The sequence below is a fragment of the Acinonyx jubatus genome, chromosome A1 (genome assembly GCF_027475565.1).
Source record: "Acinonyx jubatus isolate Ajub_Pintada_27869175 chromosome A1, VMU_Ajub_asm_v1.0, whole genome shotgun sequence".
Taxonomy (NCBI): Eukaryota; Metazoa; Chordata; class Mammalia; order Carnivora; family Felidae; genus Acinonyx; species Acinonyx jubatus.
The window spans coordinates 21486226-21510370 of record NC_069380.1 but is presented as its reverse complement, the minus strand read 5'-3'; the positions used below and the strand labels follow the sequence as shown (position 1 = coordinate 21510370).

Below are 24145 nucleotides of genomic sequence, written 5' to 3'. Positions count from 1 at the left end.
AGCCTGCTTCGGATTCTGTGTCTCCCTCTCTCTCTGCCCCTCCCGCACTCGTGCTCTGTCTCTCTCTCTCAAAAATAAATAAATGGTAAAAAAAAAAAAAAAAAATCTCCAGGCTCCAGAAAAAACATCAAGGCATGTGTTCTGAGCTAAGAAATGGGGTTGGTGTTAGACTTTGCTCTATCAAGAGCTGAAGAACTGGGGACATCTCTGTGGCGCGTCCCCAGCAGGACCGCCAGGGGAGTCCAGGGGGGACTAAGGGAGGGGCTGATGAGCCTGCCCCGCCCCCGACCACCTGGGAAAGGAAGTGGGAAAGGAGAACCAGCAACGGTCACTGCATTTCCTTCACATCTCACTCTTGGCACACAACAGGACGAGGACAGAGCAGCTGCAGCTGGATGCGGGCAGACGGCCACAGAGGAGGAGCTTTTTCAGCCACAGCCTAGTAACAGAGGTAACTTTCATTTTCCTCGTACCCCCCACCCCCCACCCCGGCATAAGGAAGGAACAGAACCTGTCTCATTTTCCTGAATGGGCAGCCCGAATATACCCCTGGGGGACAGATGTCCCTTCCCCTGTCCCAGCCAGGTTTCCCCTAAGTCGGGAACAGGTCTTGGTTTTAGAAACGGATTCTTGAGGAACGTGAGTCGTGCTCTAGAGGTAATTTACCTTGATGAGGCAATGGAGGAAACCACTTTGCCCCAACTTGTAAATTTGTCCCCAGGCGACAGTATTTATAAATAGCCACTGTTTACCGGACACGGTGCTGGTCCTGAGGAGAGTTCCAGAGGCAGAAGCTTATATGAGCCAATTGGACTCTTCACTGCGTGCACTGAACTCAAGCTAGCTTCCGTTTCAGGGTTTAGACTTACAGGAGGAAAATAGAGCCTGGAAGCCACAGATGAGCAAGAGCTGAAGCCATCTTTTGGTCATTTCTATTGAACTAGGTTATGTCTAACTAGAACTTCCTTTTGCCTCTTTGCTTTAACTACCAAGGAAAGTGAGCCCGCATTCGGAGTCTTCCAGGGGCCCTACCCTCTTCTCTGACTCAGCTCCCTCCCCACCTTCCCGAGATAGGTCAGCTCATGGTGACTCATATGCCCTTACTTCCTGGCCCTTTCAGAGCCCAGGCCTGTGTTTGAAACCTGACCTTGTATAAACACTTCCTACTTTTGGAGTAGAGCCTCTTCTTCCATTTGCCTGGATGCATGTGTGTTCCCTCAGAAAAGAATGGCTTATGTGCGCACCTGGCCTTTCTCCCCTAGGGGTTAGCAGTGGCCACCATGGGTTCTGTGAATTCCCGAGATCACAAGGCAGAGGCCCAGGTGGTGATGATAGGCCTCGACTCAGCAGGCAAGACCACGCTCCTGTACAAACTGAAGGGCCACCAGATGGTGGAGACCCTGCCCACTGTTGGTTTCAACGTGGAGCCTCTGGAAGCACCGGGGCACGTGTCTCTGACTCTCTGGGATGTGGGGGGGCAGACCCAGCTCCGGGCCAGCTGGAAGGACCACCTGGAAGGCACGGATGTCCTCGTGTATGTGCTGGATAGCACCGATGAAGCCCGCTTACCCGAGGCAGTGGCTGAGCTCATGGAAGTCCTGGACGACCCACACATGGCCAGCGTCCCTTTCTTGGTGCTGGCCAACAAGCAGGAGGCGCCAGATGCCCTGCCGCTGCTGGAGATCCGAGAGAGGCTGGGCCTGGAGAGGTTCCAGGACCGCAGCTGGGAGCTTCGGGCCTGCAGTGCCCTCACTGGCGCTGGGCTGCCAGAGGCCCTACAGAGCCTGAGGAGCCTCCTGAAATCCCGCAGCCACTGCGTGTCTACGTGAGCACAGGCGGGACAGGGAGTGGGGAGAGCAGGAAGACGCGATCCGGGCACAGCAGCATATCTTTGCTGATACGACCTGAAAGAATCAGCTGGGCCTTAAGAATCTTAAGCTCAGTTTATCAGACGAGAAATCCTTCTGTGCTTGGACAGGATATTTTCCTCTTGAAACTTGTTGTCACTAGTGTTTATGTTGAAAATCAACTATGGGGCACCTGGGTGGCTCAGTTGGTTGAGCGTCCAACTTCAGCTCAGGTCATGATCTCATGGTTTGTGGGTTCAAGCCCATGTCAGGCTCCGTGCTGACAGCTCAGAGCCCGGACCCTGCTTCAGATTCTGTTTCTCCCTCTCTCTGCCCCTCCCCTGCTCATACTCATCTCAAAAATAAACATTAAAATTTTTTTTTAATTACAAAGAAAAAATAAGAAAATCAACTCTTCTTTGAATAATAATATCCTAAGGGGCAAAAAATGCCTCCACACACTTCATTTAATAACTCATGACCAAGGGTGAACCGAGCAATTGTAATAATAGAACAATGAATGGTTGCATGGTAATTAAGATCTAAATTCACAGAGGGAACGAGGTTTCAAAATCAGATTAGAATATCTTCTGGACATGGTCACAATCTTATGAGTGATTTTTCCCTGGGAGCCTCTGGGTATATGCTGAGATCACCCTGAGTGCCAGCAGCCAGGACCAGCAGAATTGAGTAGGCGACTCTGCCCCCACAGAGTCTTGGGTTTAGAAGTTCACAGGGGCACTGAGCCCTGGGCAAGAGGCTGGAGTTAAGACCTTCCAAAATTTATCCTTTTCTCTGACCCTGATTAATTCTTCTCTACCTTTTTTTTTTTTTTAAGTTTATTTATTTTGAGAGAGAGAGAGAGAGAGGGGGCAGAGGAGGGGCAGAGAGAGGAGAGACAGAATCCTAAGCAGGCTCCACACTGTCAGTGTGGAGACTGACACAGGGTTCAAACCCACAAACCATGAGATCACGATCTGAACCAAAATCAGGAGTCAGTCACTTAACCAACTGAGCCACCCACGCGCCCCTCTTCTCTACCTTTTATCATCCTATATTGGTCTTTGTCTAAAGCGTTTCATTTTTGTCTTTTTTTTCCTTCTCTTTTCTTCTTACAGCACACATTTTCCCTTAAAGATCAGATTAATCAAAGATTTCATTAATTCATTCATTTAATTTACAAAAATGTATAGAACATTGAATTTGGACAAAAGGCACTGAGTTTTTAGTTATGAGCCAGGCCCTTTAGATGTCAAGTGTGAATTTTGAAAACACATGCAACAGAAATGCTTCTTTCTCATTATTAATAGTAAAAAAGAAAGTTGAACACAGCATCCTACAAGGGTTTTCAGGTGATCTTAACCTAGGAACCACAAAGCTCCTGAAATTATTTGCAAAATATTATGCTTGGAACCTGTTTTGGGGGTGGGGTGGGGAAGAAGATCCATTTTGTGACTCGTAAAAGTTAAGAATCACTGATCTGGTCTTATCCATCATCGAACCCGGGAATACTTTCTATAATCTGAGGGGTTTTTTTAATGTTTTATTTATTATTTTTTGAGAGAGAGAGAGAGAGAGCATAAGAAGGGGAGGGCAGAAAGAGAGAGAGAGGGAGACATAGAAACCAAAGCAGGCTTTAGGCTCTAAGCTCTCAGCACAGAGACAGACATGGGGCTCGAACTCAACAAACCGTGAGATCATGACCTGAGCTGAAGTCGGACGCTTAACTGCCTGAGCCACCCAGGCACCCCTATAATCTGAGTTTTTAATGGCCAGCAGCTTATATTTGACATGTGCTCTCATGTTAAACAGCTCTATGTTTTGGAGCTACCCTGGGCTACAACTATGCTCCTTATAGCTCCCTGTCTGGAGTGACGCAGTATAAATGGGCCCTCAATACCCCTCCAACATCTGAGATCCACCCGGTCCTCCTACTCAAATTCTTCCCTTCTAACATCAGGTTAGTCATGCCGAGTTCTTTCCAGTACTTGTCAGTAGACGGTTTTCCTGTGTCAGACACAGGAAAGTGCAAAGATGCAAAGACAGATTGGACAAGGCCTTGGCCCTCATGGAGCTCTGGCTAAGAAAGCAATAAGACAAAACTCCCATAAAAATGCAGATAGAGTCTCAATTCAGCAACTGTTGATTGAGCACTCACTGGGGCCAAGTTCTGTGCTCGGGGCTTTCCATAGATTATCTGTCATTCTCTCAACTCTGCAAAGTAGGTATCATTCTCATTTGGCATAATTAGAGACTGAGGTTGGGAGAGGTTGCAACTTGCTTGAGGCACAGAGCTATTAAGTGACAGATCTGGAATTTGAAACCAGATAAGTCTAGCCCAAATGATACTTGTGTTCTTCCAGGACATGTTTCTAGAAGGTTTAAGCCAAGGTTGACCTTCAGCAGATTTACGAGAGGAGCAGCCTAGTCAAAGGGAGGAAACTGCTTGGAGGCGTAAGGGGGAGTGAAGGAAGAACAAGTAAGCTGGAGTGGCCCAAGCAGGAGGCTGGAGTGAGGGGTGGGTGTATTATAATAGGAAACAAAACTGGAAAGAACTCAAGTCCAAGTTGGGGAAGATCTGGACTTTTGTAATCTGGCTCAGGGAAGTGAAACCGCTGGACTTGCCATTTAGGAAGATAACTTAGTGGCAGTGCGACGGTGGAATAAACAGAAGGGAGACACAGGAGGCAGGCAGGCAGGAAGACCCGCTAGGTGGCCTTCACAGTAACACTGGAGAGGAGGGAAAGAGATGGGAAATTGAAAGCCAGTTTTAAGGGTAAAAGCTGAGAGAAGAAGAATTTGAAAACGGCTCAAGATGTTGAGTGTATGTGACAGGAGGGACCCGAATGATCTGAGATGGACACAAGAGGAACAAGTTGGGGTGGGGCCAGAACTGCTGGGTTCTACTCTTGAAGCGCTGGGTGCGGATGTGTTTATAGTTTCTTCCAGATGGTTCTATGACCTACAGTCCTTGAGATGGTGAATGCCCTGCTGGATGCATTTGCTGGTTCCCACGCACAGAGCCTCCTTTCCTCATGTGATTTGTCACTTTGTATTGTGAGCTCATCTTCGGGAGGATTTGTTTTTCCTGTGTGACTCCCATGTGCCCTGGGTTGTGACAGTGTTTCTACACAGAGTGGTTTCACCTTAGTATCTACTAGGCTCCTGGAGGTTTCACCTGTTTTAGGTCAAACATTATGTTAGTTTCTCTGCTTCAGGGCCCATGGGCCTCATGAGTGGCATCAATCTGGATTCTGTGCCCATGCATGGCATAGGCCCTAGTGATTCAATTTCTGACAGGTGACTCTTTCCTTCTTTCTTCTTTCTCTCTTTCTCCTTTTTCTTTTTTTTAATTTTTTTTATTTTTTAATGTTTATTTATTTTTGAGAGAGAGAGAGAGAGAGAGAGACAGAGCATGAACGGGGAAGGGGCAGTGAGAGAGGGACACAAAGAATCCGAAGCAGGCTCCAGGCTCCAAGCTGTCAGCACAGAGCCGGACGCGGGGCTCAAACTCACAAACTGCGAGATCATGACCTGAGCCGAAGTCAGACATTCACCCATTCAACCGACTGAGCCACCCAGGCGCCCCTCTTTTTCTTTTTCTTTCTTTCTTTTCTTTTTTCTTTCTTTATTTCTTTCCTTTCTTTCTTTTTTCTTTTTTTCTTTCTTTCTTTCTTTCTTTCTTTCTTTCTTTCTTTCTTTCTTTCTTTCTTTCTTCTTTCTTTCTTTCATTTCTCTTTTTCTTTTTTTTTGTACTCCTGTCCCAAGATAGATCATTTGCTTCCTCATACTTCTTTTAGTGGGTAGCATTTCCCAATCTCCTTTTAAGGAAGGGGTGTCTCTTTGATAATCTTGCTTTTCTACTGAGCTCAGATCAACATATTCTCTTTTCCAAGCAAGCCTAAGGCCATACCTCCTGTTCCCATGTAGGTGTTACAACTAGCCCAGTTCCTAGGGCCTAAACTTGGCTTCCTTCATATCTCCATGGACTCCAGGCTCCCAGCTTACACTTAACTGCTTTGGCTGTGATTTGTCTTCATTTCTGCCACTTGAGCATCTCCCTTCTTTTGTTCAAGGACAGTGTGTGTTAAAATACAATGGTTTTGGTAATAGTTTACCCAACATTTCTGTATCTCTGTAATGGGCAAGTGTCCATCAGCCATGAACTGTCTCCTGAACTGTTTTGATATATGGCAGGGAGATCTGCACTTAGGAAAATAGCTTGGGTAGCTGACTTTGGGTAGAGACAGGATCCTGAGGCAGGAAGGCAAGTTACAGAGGGAGACCGGGGTTCTTTTGCCTGACACGCACATGCTTGGCCCTGCTGGTGCAAACAGACATCCCGTCACCACAGCGGCCATCAGACTATGGCATTTGTCTCTCTTCTCTTGACAATTGCCAGTCTCCTTTCTGACACCCGGATGCACCATGCTCTTGTCCAGCTCCAAGTGTATGTTCCCTGCTTAGATCAAAAAGAGTGGACAAGGGGCCAGCAGGTGGTACATGCTGAGAGTCCCAAATCCTTGAAGGCAGATGTGCTCTTAACAAGCCCCAGGAGAGCTCCTCTCATCACCCCACCTTGGATAAGATTTGGGAAGAAGGATAACAAAGCAAAATATCGTTAAGAACCATGCCCAGGTAGCGTTGACCGTAACTCCCTGCTGGTCTCTGCTTGGAAGGAAGGGATGTCACAGACGATTACCCAGCAGGTGAGTTCTGGGATGTTCACTATACAATCCTCTGGCCGGAAGGTGAGGTTGAGAGCCTCAGAGTCCAAGGGCAGTTCTGCCGGCCTTCTACCTCACCAGCTTCTGAGACGTTCACCTCACGTGAGCATGGGAATCCCACAGGACGCAAGGTCCCGTAGCACCTTCCTTGGCTTTCCGATGCCCCTCTGTGCATGTTCTCCAGCCCTTCAAGTTTCCGTGTCAACAGGCGGTCCTTGTACTTACATGAGGGATGCTAGTGTGGCAGGGTCCTCCAGGGTCACACAACCTTAGGGAAGCCTCCCAAACCCCTGCTGTTTTTTAGGCATAGGATGTCTTCCTGTTTGAACCTTGCCCATGATTTTGAGGACCCTCAGGTCCCACCTCTGCAGGAAGCTCTGCCTGGATACCTCAGCCCATGTTCACCCCCCTTCCTGAACTCTCATGGTGCTGACCCCCTTCTCAGTGCCTGAAGTGGGGCTGTTCCATGTGTGGGCATGTGGCCTCCACAAGTATGGTCTAAGTTCCTAGAGATCAGGGGATGCCTTACAGCCTTTGATCCTCTTGGAAGCCTGTAACGATATTAGGTACTGAGGGCTGCTCATTAAGCATCTGGGTGAGAAATGAATAGCTGACTGAAGCTACTGAACTGGATGAGCTGGCAAGGAGTCCTCAGGCCCTCTGAACTGTCCAGAATGAAATCCCCAAAATGAGAGCTCCAGGAGGTTCATCAGCTCAGGAGCCAAAACGCCAGGACAAACCTGCACGTCAGGCATCCTCTGTAGTACAAACAACAGGAAAAAGTCATCTGTGCTGTTTCTGGAACATGTCATGCTCAGAACCACCTGCATTTTAGTCCTAGCAGGAGACAGAAGGCTAAGTGAGGACGTAGCAGGGTGTGCTAGGGGACCTCGGGAGAGGCCAAGCCCCCGAAGGCAGCCGTTGAGAACAGCCATGGCGCCCAGAGCCAGTGCCTGAAAGGAGGGTGCCAGGGGGCGCCCATCCTTCCTTCTGCTTCCACCTGTTAACACTGGTGGTGCTGGAGGGAGGGTGGGACTCCATCCTTTCTCAGGGCCTTCCCTGAGGACCATGGGGGAGATAGTCTTGCCTGTCCAGAAGCAAAAGTGACACTAGGTCCAGGAGAGCCCTTACTACTGGGAATTACACTCCCTTTCTTACTGGCAACTGAAAAGTAGGGCAGTCAGTAGTCAGGAGGGGAGCCTCAGCCCTTGCTTCCCCGCCTGAAACAGGCCAGCGCCCTCCAGGGCCACAGAAGCGGGAGGCAGGGGGGCAGGTGGAAGGTATATATATATATATATATATATATATATATATATATATATACACATATATATATACATATACACATATGTATATATATATACATATACACATATGTGTGTGTGTGTGTGTGTATATATATATATATATACGTGTGTGTACACATATATATATACATATACACATATGTATATATATATACATATACACATATGTGTGTGTGTGTGTGTGTGTATATATATATATATATATATATATATATATATATATGTATATATATGTTTTGTTTTGTTTTGTTTTTAATGGTGCTGTCCTTACCTGAGAGGTGTTTGGCCTGTTCCAATTGCCCCACACCTTTCAGATCCATCAGCCTCCCATTAGTCCCCAAGAGCAAGTGAAGGAGCAGGAACGTGTGCCAGCGGATGTAGCTCTACATGCAGAACAGCAGGTGTCCATTTTCTTATATTGAAATGACTCTGGTCTTTCTCTTTCTGTAACACTGTGTACAGGGAGAACTGTTCTAGTTTGGGGAGCTGCTTACCCATCTGAACGTGAGGCGGAGTTTCTCCCTTTCTGGCTCACTGATTTGGAAGGGTTTTCTCCTTCCTCCCTTGATCAGAATCCATCCTTTGCCAAGTGAGCTGCAGGCTTTGGTTTTGACTCGGTTCTGCTACGTTGTGGTTTTCAGTGGTCCGTCCTCACTGGTCTACGACATGTGCCTCCTACTGCTGAGGTGGGGTAGTTGTGTCCCTCAGTGTGGACCAGGCACCCATGCCCCGCATGTGGGTGATCCAGGACCCTGTCTTTCCTTCTTGTCCTCAAGGATTTAAAACACACATCGACACTTCAAGTGTCCCTGCCCCAACCTCAGGTGGGGTGGTGAGGTCCCCTCACACAAGACTTGCACCTTCCTCAGAACCAAAATGACACAACTCGGCAGAGTGAGTGGAGAATGGGGGTGGGGCACTCCCTTCCAGAAGCCCCAGGCCCAGCCTTCAGACAGATGGAAGTCAAATAGGAACGATGAGCTATGAATGAGCTATGAATGATGAGCGTGTGCCTCTTTCTGCAGAGCCTGGCACAAGATGGGAGAGTCCCTGAATGAACAGGAGGTAGAGAGGCCAACCTAGGCTGCCTGTGAGGGCAAATACAAATTCAGAATAGGAAGCTTAACTGTCCCTGTTGAAAATAAGAGATGTCTCCCTGCATCCCTTTTCTTAGAGCATTTACTTCAGACAATTTGTAAGTTCTTTCCTCCATCTCTTTGAAATGTATGTAAATCCTTTTCAAAAATTTTTATTAATGTTTATTTATTTTTGAGAGCGAGAGAGAGAGCGTGAACAGGGGAGGGTAAAAGAGAGAGGGAGACACAGAATCGAAAGCAGGCTCCAGGCTCTGAGCTGTCAGCACAAAGCCCAACACGAGGTTTGAACCCACGAGATCATGACCTGAGCAGACGCTTAACTGACTGAGCCACCCAGGTGCCCCGTGAAATGTATGTAAATCCTTTTAAAAAGCTAAGGCTGTTGCCAGCTTTAGGACTCAGGAATGTCTTTCTCCATGATCTGGGACCAATCCCTTTGAAATGTCATCATCAAGGGAGACGGGGCCTATCTCTCAGTCTCTGTAGGAGGGTAGGAGCCTAACTGGGCAGGTGCCTCCCTCCAAGTTGCAAAACCACCTCCTGTCATAAAGATCTGAGAAGTTTGTTTCTCTTTAGGTTAAAGTCAATTACCTAACAGATGGTGACCCCAATTAACAGGTAAATCCAGGATGAACCTTGAGTGACAAATGGTGCTGTTAAGTCCTCTAACTTGAGGACTGGTTATTATGTCGGTAATAGGTTGTGTGACTACCTAGCCATCTAAAAGAGTGAGATTCCTTCTTGTCTTTGCAATCTCTAGCCAATTGCCTATGATGCACATCACATTCTGGTTGAATGCTTATTCAGTAAGAAAACTGTTTTCTTAGGGTGCCTGGGTGGCTCAGTTGGTTAAGCATCTGACTTTTCCTCAGGTCATGGTCTTGCAGTCCATGAGTTCCAGCCCTGCATCGGGCTCTGTGCTGACAGTTCAGAGCCTGGAGCCTGCTTCAGATTCTGTGTCTCCCTCTCTCTCTACCCTCTCCACCACTCGCATTCTGTCTGTCTCTCTCTCTCAAAAATAAACATTAAAAAACCTTTTTTTAAAAAAGAAAATTGTTTTCTTTCTCTACTACCTTTGTGGAGAGGTTTTCTGGGTTGGCAGGAGATTTGATTTTAATTATGTTTCCCCAACAGCTCCCATTGGTTTGGTTCTGTGAACTTCTGGTTGTACCCATGATGAGTACAATCACATTGGTAAGGGGTAATCAACCGGAATGCATGCTAGAAGGTTTCTAGAGGACACTTAATTAGGAACGAGGAACATGAGTTTAGTATGACCCATGGCATTCTCCTCTCACAAGATCATGGAAACCTGTGACTGCCTTCAACTTACTGAGAGAAGGATTTCTTGGTGTGGTGAAGCGTGACCCCTGCATCCCTTTCCCACACAGCTCGTAAAAGCAGCAGCTGAGGAAAAACAAAATAATTTTAGAAAGGAAAAAAAAGGAGTCTTTCATTTTTACCTCATTGTCTTGATTTCCACTCCTCTGACACATTCACCCCCAAGGAAATTTGGCTATGTAGCTACAGAGCATAAGTATTTAAAACTTTTCCATGAAGAAATGGCATTGTTCTGCCTCAGATTTCAAGCTAGGACCTCATAATGAATCCTTCTCCCTCCCCTGACCCCCCTCCCCCCACCCCCGCCACAATTTGGAGCCTGGAAACATCCATGTGGATATTTTTGCAACCTACTTCAAGCATGAAATCACAAATCTAAACAAATTAATTCTCATAAAAGCATTTCTCATTCTTCAAAAGGAGGCATAATGATTATAAATTATCTCCAGATTATGAACATTGACACTATGTCATTTTGCCATTTTTACCTACCTTTTTGAATTCCACAAACTTCATTAAATGTTAACCTAACCAGGAGGGAAAATATAAAGAATGTAAAGAAATGTACATAAAGATTTTCAGGGTTACAAAAATTCTTCCATGAGAGAATCACTACCAAGATGGAGCTACAGCACCTTGCCCACCCCCCTCCACTTTGCTCAAATCGGTATTGTCTAAATGCAGTCAAGTGCGCTGGCTTGGAGTCTGGCCATAAAGTCAGTCAGAACTGACTAGTACACCACCTCTGTGCCTCACCAACTCCGTAACCTGGGGCAGATTTTTTAGCCCAATGAAGTTCCAGCTGCCTCATCTACAGAATGGGAATGATAATAGGGGGTACCTCACAAAGTTCTTGTGAGAATTCAGTGTGGTAATGCGTCCATGTAGTCAACTCGCATCTCTTGAGCACCCACTATATGCAAAACACTGAACTATGTACAAGAGCTACAGGACGAAGGAGACACGTGGTCCCTGGCCTCTAAAAAAAAAAAATGTAGTCTAGCTTTCGATGTGGGACAACAATGAAGTCATGCTAAAATGCATATGAAACACAGAGTTCTGGGGGCCCAGACTTTTCTTGCAGATCCCTTCTGCCACCCTTAGGATTTTCCAGACCCAGCCTTGTTCTGGAGTAAAGAGGGTGTCACTGCTGGTGAGAGATAGGCTGGGGGGTGGGGGGAAGGAATGGGACTGAGGTCAAAAGACAGCAAGATAGCTCTTCTGAATTCTGAAACTCTGGACACTTAGCCTCCATCTGCCTTCTTACCACATCTACTAACATCTCTATTTCAGTGCTTCTCTTCTGCCCCTTCCTGGCCCAGAGCACGTTTACTATGAGTACTGGAAGCCTACAATTAGTATCTCCTCCATGCACTTTATTTTTTTATTACCTGAGTATAGCTGACACACAATGCTACATTTTTTCAGGTGTACAACATAGTTATTGGACAAGTTTATGCATTATGCTTTGTTCACCACATTTAAATGCACCCTCCTCTTATAAAAGCTAGTAGGTTGAACGCATAGGAATGATTTCAGAAGACTGGAAATTGAATCCCACACTCAATTCCACTTCTCTTTGAAATTCTACGTTTACAGGTTCATCCTTTGGACTTAGTTTTTAAAAGAAAATTTACCAGAAGAAGGGCAGCAAGGATAGTTAGTTATCTGCACTTTAATGGGAATGAATTCTCAAGATCTTTGCAGGAGAGGTTTTGCTAAGAAAGCAAAGCTTAAAGTTGAGAACAGTTGAAAAACATAAGAAGTGCTCCCAGAAAGGAAAAAGCTGGAACTTCACAACTTTGCTTGAGGCCATGTGAATGTGGGCCACATGCCTCTCATTGTTCCCACAGCAAGGACCTACTGTGTGCAGAAAGAAGGCCCCCGAGGGAAGGTCTGGGTGTGTGGGACTGCCACCTTCTCACCTTTTCTTACTTAGAAAAGATGGCCCTGAGCCCAGGAGTGGAGAGCTGACTGGTTAGCCTGGGAACATCCCTCTGGAATGGGGAGTGGGCAGGGGATTAACAATCTGGATTCTCCTTCCTCCCACCCTCCCATGCTCTCCATCAGAGGTTGGTCTCCCAGGGTGTAGAGCAGAGTAGACAACGGTGGGGGATGGAAAATGGAAAATAAGTGGTCCAAGCGCTTTTACTTCTGTCAGTAGAGTGTGCTAAAGTAAAAGAGACAAGTAGCCAGAAGGTAGCGTCATTCTTTAATTGGAAAAGCCACTTTTTCCTCAGTTGTATCCTGCACTTTGAGCAGGGCTTCTCCAAGTGCAGCCAACACCATGACCCAGGCGGAAGAACTGAAGCTCCCAGAATTCCATGGGCCTGATCTTAGCTGGGGAGGGAGTTCATTCTTTTAAACCAGCATTCCAAACTCTTCAAGTAAGACATTCACAAAGATCCACCCTTCTACCACTTAGGGATAAGATTAAGTTCTCCAGGGATCAGATGATCCCTAGGAATCAAGAGCTCTGGGCTGTGGGGGTGAGAAGACCGCTGGTTGTTTTTGTTCTGACACAGCCGTGGGTCACAAGGTTCTTACACAAGCTTTGAGGTGGCCTGTCATACCACGAGCCCTTCCTTCCCCTCAGCCAGTGGTGATGACTCAGATTTCAGAAAGAAGTTCAACCAGTAGATTCATCTTGGGGCACTTCTCAGCCATTTTCTAGATTAACATTAAGAGCTAGTTCCAGACCTGATTGAAAAGCCTGGACACTCACTCCCCAGGCTCTGCTTGAAACACTCCAGTGAGTTCAGCCTAGAATATGATTAATATACTACCTGAAGGGGGTCATTAGCAGGGACAAAGAAAGAAAGCTGTGGAGACTTGTGGTTTAAGGTTTTGAAATACAACATACATGTAACTCTACTATCTGCCCAAACCTCATCAGCAGGAGGGCAAAGGGATTAAAAAAAAAGAAAAAAAAAAAAGGGCCAAACCCCACAAGGATGAAGAAAACGGAAGAGAGGGTAGCAGGCTTGAGATAGCAATACTATTATGGAAGATGGAAAGTGATCTCATAGACCAGACAAAGTGGAAACCTAAGTTGGCTGGGCTTTGGGGTGTGTGTGTGTAGCTCAAAGGACTTCCTCTGTGCTAAGCTCTAGTCTAAGTGTTGAAGGTATATTAAGTCATATAATCCTCCAACAATGCTAGAATTTGTGTCCTGATTTTGGAGATGAAGCACAGACCCGTTAGATAACTTGCCCAGGTCACACAGCAGAAGCTGCAGAGGTGTGGCCCAGAGACCACGCTCTATAGTCTCACAGTGATGAGCAAGTGATTAGCTGCACCAAACCCCAAGCGATCTCCAGACCTGAAATACCAGGGAGCTTCAAAATGGGGCTGAAAACGGAATTGCTGGGAAGCCCATATGAAGAGACAGACCCTCAGACTCCTTCACTATTTTACTCACGCCAGGCAACTGTCCCTGTGCTCCCTGGTAGGCTGCCGTTGGTTTATTTGCTGGAGGCATTACCCAGTTGAGGATGGTGTGAGACACCTATGAAAACAGAAGAATTCAGTGAAAGATTGTGAATTGACTGGTGAGACTGCGCAGATCCCTTCCCCATTTAATTCCCGTGTGCTGGCAGTGAGGTTTACACACCCCAGGCAGGGACTGGGGGCTCTGTAGGAGTTCTAGACAGAACTAGAGAGAAGGAACATGACATTGACATTTGAAGGTCCTCTGATGAAACAGTGGGCTCACCAAATGATGGGCCCAGGGTTCGCACAAGCTTCTAGCAGCTCTTTGGTATCTTCTTTTTTTTCCACCTCCATTTTTACTATGGAAAAAGGTGAACAAATTCCAAATATAATGAACACCCATATACCTACCTCTTAAGTTCTACAATAGTTAGCATCTTAACATATTTGCTTTATCTTTATTTATTTATTTTTTAATAAATGTTTATTCATGTTTGAGAGAGAGAGAGCATGAGCAGTGGATGGGGCAGAGACAGACAGGGAGAGAGAGAATCCCAAGCAGGCTCCGCGATGCCAGTGCAGAGCCCGATGCAGGGCTTGAACTCATGAACCATGAGATCATGACCTGAGCTGAAGTCAGACACTTAAGTGACTGAGCCACCCAAGCGCCCCTTTGATTTATCTGTATCTTTTTTTTTTTTAATTTTTTTTTTTTAACATTTATTTATTTTTGAGACAGAGAGAGACAGAGCATGAACGGGGGAGGGGCAGAGAGAGAGGGAGACACAGAATCGGAAGCAGGCTCCAGGCTCTGGGCCATCAGCCCAGAGCCTGACGCAGGGCTCGAACTCACAGACTGCAAGATCGTGACCTGAGCTGAAGTTGGACGCTCAACCGACTGAACCACCCAGGCGCCCCGGTTTATCTGTATCTTTAGGTAGAAGTGTGTACATACGTTGTTTCTCTGAACCATTTGAAAATGAGCTGCAGACATTATGATATTTCACCCCTGCACATTTCAGTATAAGGACATCATCATACATAATTAAAATCCACACATAATCCATGGTCAGGCTTAAGAAAATTTAAAATAATTCCCTAATATATTCTAATATTCAATCCATATTCAAATTTCCCCCATTGTTCCTAGAATGTCATTGCATTTGGTTATTATGTCTCTTTATTCTCCTTCCTAGAACAGTCCTCTTCCTTTTATTTGCCCCACAGTGTTATCTTTTTTGAAGGGACCAGGCCACTTAACTGAAGGAGGGTCCTGATTGTTTCCTTGTGGTATCATTTAACTTGTCCCTGTATCTCTTGTAAATCCTGTCAACTGGAATTTATATCTAAAGGCATGAATACATTCAGATAAGGTGTTTTTGGCAAGTCCTATAGGTGAAGCTTTCTACCTCATATTGCATCCCATCAGGAGATAACATCTGCATATCTTACTAGTGGTGAAGCTAAGTTTGATGAAGGCAGGTACTGCTAGATCTGTCCACTGTAAAGCCACACTTTGCCCTTCACGAGGGCCATGGATAATGCCTGGCACAGTGTGGATGTCCTGGGCAAGGCATTACTCAAATGAAAACAGACAATAAAGGTTGACAGAACTTGTGACAAAGAGCCTCTAACAAGAAAGAGAGAGACAAAACAAAAGTAACTCAGGAAAAAGAGATCATTGCAGGAAACAAAAGAAAACTTCCCACAAACAATAAAAATCCTTAGAAATAGTCGGGGCACCTGGGTGGCTCAGTTGGTTAAGTGACTGACTCTTGATTTCAGCTCAGTTCATGATCTTACAGTTCATGAGATTGAGCACTGTGTAAGGCTCCACACTGACAGTGCGGAGCCTGTTTGGGATTCTCTCTCTCCCTCTTCCTCTGTCCCTCCCCCGATCACACTCTCTCTTTCTCTCTCTCTTAAAAATAAGATGAACTTAAAAATATGTATGTCCTTGGAAATAAGAATAGATATCACACCCATGAGGCAAATTGCTATAAAAAATATTTAGATAACAAGAAAGAGTTCTTGGAATCTACATGGAAAAATCTAACACAAAGTTGGGAGATGAAGTAGAAATAAAAATCCCCTAAAAAATAGAATAAAATATAAGGGATATAGAACAGGAAATTAAAACATAAGAACACTAGAGAACTAGTCCAAAAGTTTGGCATCAGAATAATGGGTATGCCAGAAATACAAAAAAGTAAAGGGGGATGAATTATCAGAAATATAAAACATGAACATTTCCCAGAACATATGAATTTCTACCTTGAAAGGGTCTATAGAGGGCCTAATACAATACATTTTATAAAGATAAATACAAAAACTTAATACTGGGAAATTTCAGAACATCCTAAAAGAGAAAAACAGGTCACATACAATAGATCAAGAATCAGAATCGTATTAAACTTCTTTTTAAAAAAAAATTTTTTAATGCTTATTTTTTAAAATTTTTTTGTGTTTATTTCTGAGACAGAGAGAGAAAAAGAGAGCATGAGTGGGGGAAGGGCAGAGAGAGAGGGAGACAGAATTAGAAGCAGGCTCCAGGCTCTGAGCTGTCAGCACAGAGCCTGACATGGGGCTTGAACTCACATGAGATCATGACTTGAGCTGAAGTCAGTCGCTCAACTGACTGAGCCACCCAGGTGCCCAATGCTTATTTTTTTTGAGAGAGAGAGAGAGAGAGACATAGTGAGAGTGGGGGAGGGGTAGAGACAGAGGGAGACACAGAATCCGGAGCAGGCTCCAGGTTCCGAGCTGTCAGCACAGAGCCCGACTTGGGGATTGAACCCACAAACCATGAGATCATGACCTAAGCCGAAGTCAGATGCGTAACCAACTGAGCCACCCCAGTGCCCCAGAATAGCATTAAACTTCTTAATAACTATACTGAAATCTTAAAGGATAATGGAGCAAGGCCTTCAAAGTTCCGAGAGCAATTAAATTAATTAATTAATTAATTAAAATGTGTATTTATTCATTTTGAGAGAGAGAGATAGGGAGAGGGGCAGAGAAAGGGGAGAGAGTCAGATGCTTAACTGACTAAGCCACTCAGGCGCCTAAAAGCAATTTTAGCAATGAAACTGGACTATACCCCCTAGAATAAAATAAAATATCTGAATCCATGCTGATGTGAAGAATAAATGGATGACTAAATAAATGTAAGAGAAGCGACAGCTCTACCTTACAAAAATTCCATTAACAAATGTAAAAGGAGGAAAACAGAAAATTACCATTAAGAACATTACAGTAATAATTGTTGTAGGCAAGATTCACCAATTGAGGCTAAAATTAGTGGGTGAAAGTTTGAAGATAAACAGGATATCTGCATAGTTTTAAAGTATATTCACCAGAGGTTCCTCAAAAAATTAAAAATAGAACCACCATATGATCCAGTAATCACATTATCGAGTATTTACTCAAAGAATATGAAAACACTAATTTGAAAGGATATATGCACCCCTATGTTTATCACAGCATTGTTTACAATAGCCAAATTAATGGAAGCAGTCCAAGTGTTCATCAATAGATGAATGGATAAAGAAGAGGTGGTGGAATATCATTCAGAGAAATGAATGAAATCTTGCCATTTGCAACAACATGGAAGGAGCTAGAGAGTACAATGCTAAGTGAAATAAGTCAGAGAAAGACAAATACCATATAATTTCACTCATATGTGGAATTTAAGAAACAAAACAAATGAACAAAAGGTAAAAAAGAGAGATAAACCAAAAAAACAGACCCTTAACTATAAAGAACAGACAGATGGTTACAAGGTGGGGGAGGGGGATGGATGAAAGAGGTGATGTGGATTAAGAAGTGCACTTGTGATGAGCACCGGGTGCTGTAACGAAATGCTGAATCACTATATTGTACACCTGAAACTAACGTAGCATTGTATGTTAACTATAATGAAATTAAAGTAATAATAATAAAAACTATGCCCACCACTATATTTATTAATTATGAAAAGAAAAATCTCCACTTACAGTGGAGAAAACTGGCCCAAACCATATAGCCAAGTGGTCAATATTAACATCGTCAGTAATAAGTTATACCACCTTCACACACCCCTGATCGGATGCACTAAGAAGGGCATTCTTGCAAAAAAATTTCTTGCCAAAATTCTGTCACCTCAGTCTAATTATGAGAAATCAGAAAAATATAAATTGTGGGATGTTCTACCAAATAACTGACCACTATTCTTCAAAACTGTTAAGATCATGAAAGACAAAGTAAAACTAAGGAACTGTTCCAGATTGGAAGAGACTAAGTAGACTCCACAACTAGATGTAATGTGGGATCCTAGAATGGACCCTAGAAAAATAAAATGACATTATTGGGAAAACTGATGAAATCCATAGTCTGTAACTCACTTAATACTAGTGTATCCAAATTAATGTCTTCGTTTTTATTATTGTACCATGGCTATGTTAGATGTTAGCATGGGGGGAAGCTCAGTAAAGGCATTACATAGAATGCTAATGTTTTTGCAACATTTCTGAAAGTCTAAAATTAAATTCAAAATAAAAAGTAAGAAAAGAGACATTCTGAGGGAAAATTATTGCCAACCTAGAATGTTATACCTAAGCAAACTATCAATCAATCATGCAGATGGAATAATGACATTTTCAGACAAGTAAGGTCTCATGAACCTTTTCTCAGGAGGCTATGAGTAGTTGTGCTCCCTCAAGAGGATAGACCAAAATGAAGACACAGGATGCAGGTAGCATGGAATTCAACACTAGAGGGTAGCAAAGGAGTTTCCAGAACAACAGCTATGCAGAGGCGTCCATAGCAACCTGTATAGCTGGAAGCAGGAGAACGAATGGTTCCCAGCAGGCTGTCTCAAGCCATCAGACAAAAGAAACTAACAGTTGACCTTATGCTTGATTGTATCAGTGAAGTTTTCAGTATTGACAGTTTAGGTTGTCTTATTGATAAGTATGTGGAAAACCAAGCAAACAAATATGCAAAGAAGGGCAATTATCAAAAGGTTGCACTGAAAAGAAATGTAACCATAGTATATTAAATGGCCCAGTTGTGAACAATTTTTTTTTTCATATTCACAACAATGTGCATACCAACTATTCATTTAACCAAACTATCTATATTGGGAATACGGGGGAAGGGATATATGTGTGGGGGTGGAAATGGGGGACAGTGCAAGAGAGTTAAATTCTTATCTTCCAAGGTAAGAAAAAAATAGGTTGTGTCTAAAGTTGAAAAATCAAGAAACAGCAACAGAAACATGGGGGAAGAAAGCAGGGAAAACATCAGAACACACAGCTAAAACAGTTGTTGTCTTGGGTAAGGCAGATCCTCACCTGGCTGCTCCAGGGGCTCTCACTCCCTCAGTGCTTTCGTTGGTGCACATTTGTCAGAACATAAAGGTTCACCACCCTTAGCCATGGAAGAGTTACTTGGTCGCCATGTTGCCCTTCAGCTGCCTGCTCCCTCTACACTCCTCGGGAACACTCTGGGTGGCGTCCTGGTTCTCTGGCTCAGGGAGCCTGTGAGCATCTTGAAGGGCTTCCCAGGAGAGAACTGTTGTGAAAAACAATCACTAGACAGTGAAGATGTGAAGACACAGGAGAATCCTCTCTCCTCACCTGTTGCCCTAGGATGGCTCAGCTACTAGGCAGACAGGAATGTAGCAGAAAGCCAGGCTGAATGGAATTAGGACTGGGAAGATGGGCCAACCGGGGCTGTTCCCCCCACCCACACACACATTTTTTTTTCCTTTCAGACTTACCTTCAAGAGTTTCCCAGGACTTCTGGGTTCCCTGGAGCATCTCTGCAACAAAATGCTGCTGTAGCAATGGTCAGAAGAAACCCTTTAGCCCTTTCCTATGTACCACAGGTGAGCATTCTTCACTCCTTTCTCCACCCACTCCCTTACTATAGCCTCATCATGGATGGAGTGTCCTTTCGCGGGGACTTTGAGCTTGGCCATGTGACTTTCTTTGGCCAATGGCTGGTAGTAGACGTGATACAGCAGGGATGGAAGTGTTTTGCACACTGGGACTTCTCTCTTCTGCTTCTGCTGGCACCATCAGAAGAACAAGCTTTGGTTAGTCTGCTAAGGAGGACAGGATGAGAGACATGTAGAGCAAAGCCACCAACGTGGTCCAGAGACCTGATGTGAGAGGCAGAGCCACTCAGCCATTGCAGCCGGAGCAGAGTTGACCAGCTGAGCCCAATTCAGATCAGCCAAATCCCAGACAACACACAGAGCTCTGAAGACAAATGCTTATTGTTGCATTGAACTGAGGAGACTTTTGTGGTTTTTTTTTTTTTTATCCCCTTGGCGCTAGCTGACTAACACAGGCACTGAACTGTTTTATATCAAGATTTCACAAGCTTATAAAATAATGCTCAGGGATGGTATTCCAAGTATGAGTCAGGAAAACAGCTTAAATCATTTATGAGCTAAGGAAAGGAGTTATAGCTTCAGAAAGGTGTGGCAGATGGTAAAGATATCCTACCTTACTTAAGCGTATGCTTTACCCTTTAAACCCAAGAGAGTCCAACATAAATGCAGTCATGTCAAGGGAATATGCCCCCCTGGATGTGGAGGGGGAGAGCACAGTGACATTGGCTACTTCTCAGTTTTAAGTTGTGTGAAATTGCACTTTAAAATTCTGACATTCCTTGGTCTTCCAATTTCACATGTTCTTGGGGTGTCCCTGGCCATAAAACTCTTTCCCATCCTGGCGATGTTTCGTTGATCCAACGTGAACGCAAGGATTAGATGGTGTGCTGAGAGCAGGTTTTAGAAAGAGGCGAAGAGCAGGCAATGGAATTCAGAGGCCAGAGATCCTGGGATGGACTCAAAGCAGAGGCTCCAGTATGATGATCACAAAGCAGAGAGGAAGAAACCATCATGAGGCAGAGGGGGAAATGCACCTTGGTTGGACAGGACCCGCTGGGACCTAATCACACCCAGGCCCATAACAAGCATTCCCATCCAGGCAGCAGTGTTGGCTCTTCTTGGACCAGGGCTGACAGGTGGGAGAGACTGGGTGGTGAGAATCCTGTGTGGGACTATGGACAGGAAGAAAACCAGAGAGGAAGGACAGGTATATTTGAGGGCTGTGGTCTACAACTGGTTTGGATTTAAGAAAAAACAAAAATGGAGTAAGACATTTTCAGACTGCCAGCCAGGATAGCCAGGGCTAAAGTCTTCCAAATCAGGAATGAAGCTGTATGAGACCTGTTCACCTAATAAAAGGTTCCTGCTAGGCCCAGGGCATTCCAAGCAGAAGTCAGGGAGCACAGGATAAGGAACCAGAAGGGAAGAAAGCAGGAAAAACAAGCAGATCACTCTCCAATGGGATCCCAGCTCGAAGGTGAACTGCACCCTCTGGGTGTCGATCTGAGTGGACAGTGAAGATGGGAAGACACAGGAGAATTCTCTCTCCTCTCCTGTTGCCCTAGGATGGCTATTAGGCAAACAGGAACGTGGCAGAGTGCCAGGGCTGAGTGGGATTAGGAGTGGGGAGATGGGCCAACCGGGGCTGGCTCATGATGGGATGAGCTCAGGTCCACTTTGGGGAGGAATTGGTATCCTAGGAGATGCCATCTGGGGTGGAATGCGGCCATGAGTCAAGGCAGCTGACAGCTCTCAGGAGGTAGCTATGCTTCCCAAAGTGGGTTCTGTGGAGCTCTAATCTGAAGGACAGGAAGTGCTGTTGACTTGAAAAGAGGCCTCCATGGTCCAACAAACTTGGGAAATCCTGGGTTCGATGAAATTAAACAGGTTTTTCCACTAGAGGACATCTCAGAGCTCTTACTATGATGATGGGAATCACCAATCTTAGAGACTGATCACAACCATGGAACTCTTTCTACACAGAATATGACATTGAACTAGTGAGTTATGGACAACAACCACTTTCAGCATGGGGGCCGGGAAGGAACCGGGGGCCAGTACTCACAGGGAAAGGACCTGGTTTCTTATATGTCGGCACCAACACCACCACTGACCGCCAAGGTCCTCTTCACTGGCTAGGTCTACTTAGGCTTTCAGGGTCAACAGGCAAATGAGCTGAGGCTCGAGACAGATTCTGCCCACCCCCCAGGGAAATGGCTCACTAAACAAAGAAAAGCAGGGAGTGATCCAGTGAAAAGGTATATAGGCACCCAGCCGGGAGGCTGGAACCCAGTGGGCCCACAGATCCATGGTGTGAAACACCAGGATCACACTGACAGCAGCCCCTCCCCATCAGCTGGAGACCTCGAGGCTCACAGAGGCATGCCTGGGCTCCAGAGATGCTGGGGCAGCCGTGGAGAGGACAAGCCCAGGGGGTCCAGCTCAGCTGCTCCAGGTAAAATGCAGGAGAGCACGACTTGGATCGACTTGGATCGTAGCTCTCGCCCACTCCCTCACTGCAGAAAGCTCGGTCACTTCATTGTTCCCGTCTCTCCAGGTCTCTCATGGTGCTGATACCATTCTATCCAAGTGCTGGTGAAAACACCCTCTTCCCTGAAGCGCAGACAGAATGTTTCCTTGGAAAGGAAACAGATGCCAAGGACAAGGCATCACAAAAGCATTTGCATCACCAAATAGTTGTACCAGGGAACTCAAATCCAGGTTCGGAGGGTCCGATTGACAAAGCATCTGGGCACACAGCCTTTTCCATTTTTACCTTTTTTTCTCTCTCTGATGTGCCTGCTTGGAAGCCCCAGGTTTGAGCACTTGGTGAGTTTAATAGTTCGTTTGGAGATTGTCTCTCGTGTGAGGGCAGCGGCAGTGTCATATATTTAGGGCCTGGCCCTGGACACATACAAAGCCAAATAAATGTGTGAGAATTTTTTTTTTTTTTTTTTTTTTGAGAGAGAGGGCGCAACTGAGTGAGGGGGGAGTGGGAGAGAGAGAGAGAGAGAGGGAGAGAGAGAGGGAGAGAGAGAGAAGCCAGGGCTCACCCAAAGCAGGGCTCAAGCTCACCTGAAGCAGGACTTGAACTCACGAACTGTGAGAACGTGAGCCGAAGTCAGATGCTTGACCGACTGGGTCAGCCAGGCTCCCGACCGTGTGAGCTTTCATTTGGATGAGAACAGTTTATTGTGTATTTGATTAGACATCCTCACAGCTGCATGTGCCAAGGACCACGATTCTCAGTTTGGGGATAAGGAGAGAAGTTAAACATCTTCCCCTGAATCCCGATACTGGTGAGCAGCACAAGTGGGTTCTAACTCAGCACGGCTGGTGGCAAAGCCAGGACAGCCCAGCTTCAGATTCCACCGTGTGCCCATCCTGTGGCATCGGGTGATCGCTCACCTTTCTCCACCAGGTTCTTCCGTACGAGGAAGATAGATGATAGTTGCTGACCACAGAGTTCACGGGATCATCGTGAGGATCCAATAACACAGTGCACGGAGAAGTGCTTTGAAATGGAATGAGTATGCACTCAGGGCGTTAATAATATCCAGTCGCTTTCCTAGATACCAAACAACCCGGGCATCCCAAAGGTATCACGGTCTCCAGCTCGCGCTTCCTGACTGGCTAGGAAAAGGAAAAAGGCAAAGACATGCAAGAAAACACACATGGTTTCTGAAGTGAAGACCCCTGTACCAGGAGCCTGAAAGCCCACAGGAAGTTAAGGAAGAGACCCCACAAGTGGGAGGCTTTGAACTTAAACCTTGGAAGAGCTGAATCCCCGAGGCCTCACCTTTGCTTCCTACCCCCACCCAAACCTGCTAAAGGCCCCAGACACTAAAAATACCCTGGCCACCTGCTGCCCAGGGAGGCAGTAAATCACAGGTCCTCGAGCACCAGAATCCAGGCCAGGCCCGGCCTAACACGACCAATGGCAGCTGACAAGGCCCCACAGGTAAGTGCACTTCTTCCCAGGCAGGCTGTTATCATTAGCTTGTCCACTGCTCAGTTGGGAGGACGGTGTCCCGAGGAAGTGGGGATGATGTTGAAGGGTTCTTGGGCCAGAGGTGCTAACTGGATGTGCGGTGATCGGGGAGAAGTGTGTCATGGGGAGGGGCTCCCAGGGAAAGGGGAGCAGCTCCTGTGGTGAGTGGCAGCTGCTATATGACATAAAATAAACTCATCTCCCCCAAATCCACAGATCACGGCCTCAACTGCTGTCCTATTACTCTGGGGCCACCAGATGTCACTGTTACAGGGAGCATGAATATTTGTGGTCCGGTGCTGGGACAGGCACTGAATTTACGAAGACAGTTTGAAGCGTGGGCGCTCATGGAGACACCAGTGACACCCATGTCTTGCTTCCAGTTCTTAAGCTCTCACTAGTGAGATCACGTCCGCAGGTACCACTACCAGTCCAATCCCCAAAATGTAATAAAAAAATGCCAAAAATTTGTTCGCTTTTACTGTCAGTACAGTACCATGAATCAGAAATGAGAAGCCAGGG

The 24145-nt window shown here is 45.6% G+C and overlaps 1 protein-coding gene and 1 long non-coding RNA gene across 2 annotated transcripts; both read left to right on the top strand.

Annotated features, from left to right (window-relative positions):
* Positions 1-298: 298 nt before the first annotated feature.
* On the top strand, positions 299-2220 carry ARL11 (ADP ribosylation factor like GTPase 11). Its single transcript, XM_015069692.3, has 2 exons — positions 299-451; positions 1263-2220. Exon 2 carries the CDS (start codon positions 1281-1283, stop codon positions 1827-1829), a length of 549 nt encoding a protein of 182 aa, XP_014925178.1. The 5' UTR covers positions 299-451; positions 1263-1280; the 3' UTR covers positions 1830-2220.
* A 17252-nt stretch (positions 2221-19472) lies between these two features.
* On the top strand, positions 19473-24142 carry LOC128314058 (uncharacterized). Its single transcript, XR_008295421.1, has 2 exons — positions 19473-19620; positions 23054-24142. It is a non-coding gene; the product is annotated as an uncharacterized LOC128314058 (long non-coding RNA).
* The last annotated feature ends 3 nt before the right edge of the window (positions 24143-24145 follow it).

Bases quoted from the DNA above. Each gene is read 5' to 3' on its own strand.
- ARL11 (XM_015069692.3), top strand. From the start codon at position 1,281: ATGGGTTCTGTGAATTCCCGAGATCACAAGGCAGAGGCCCAGGTGGTG.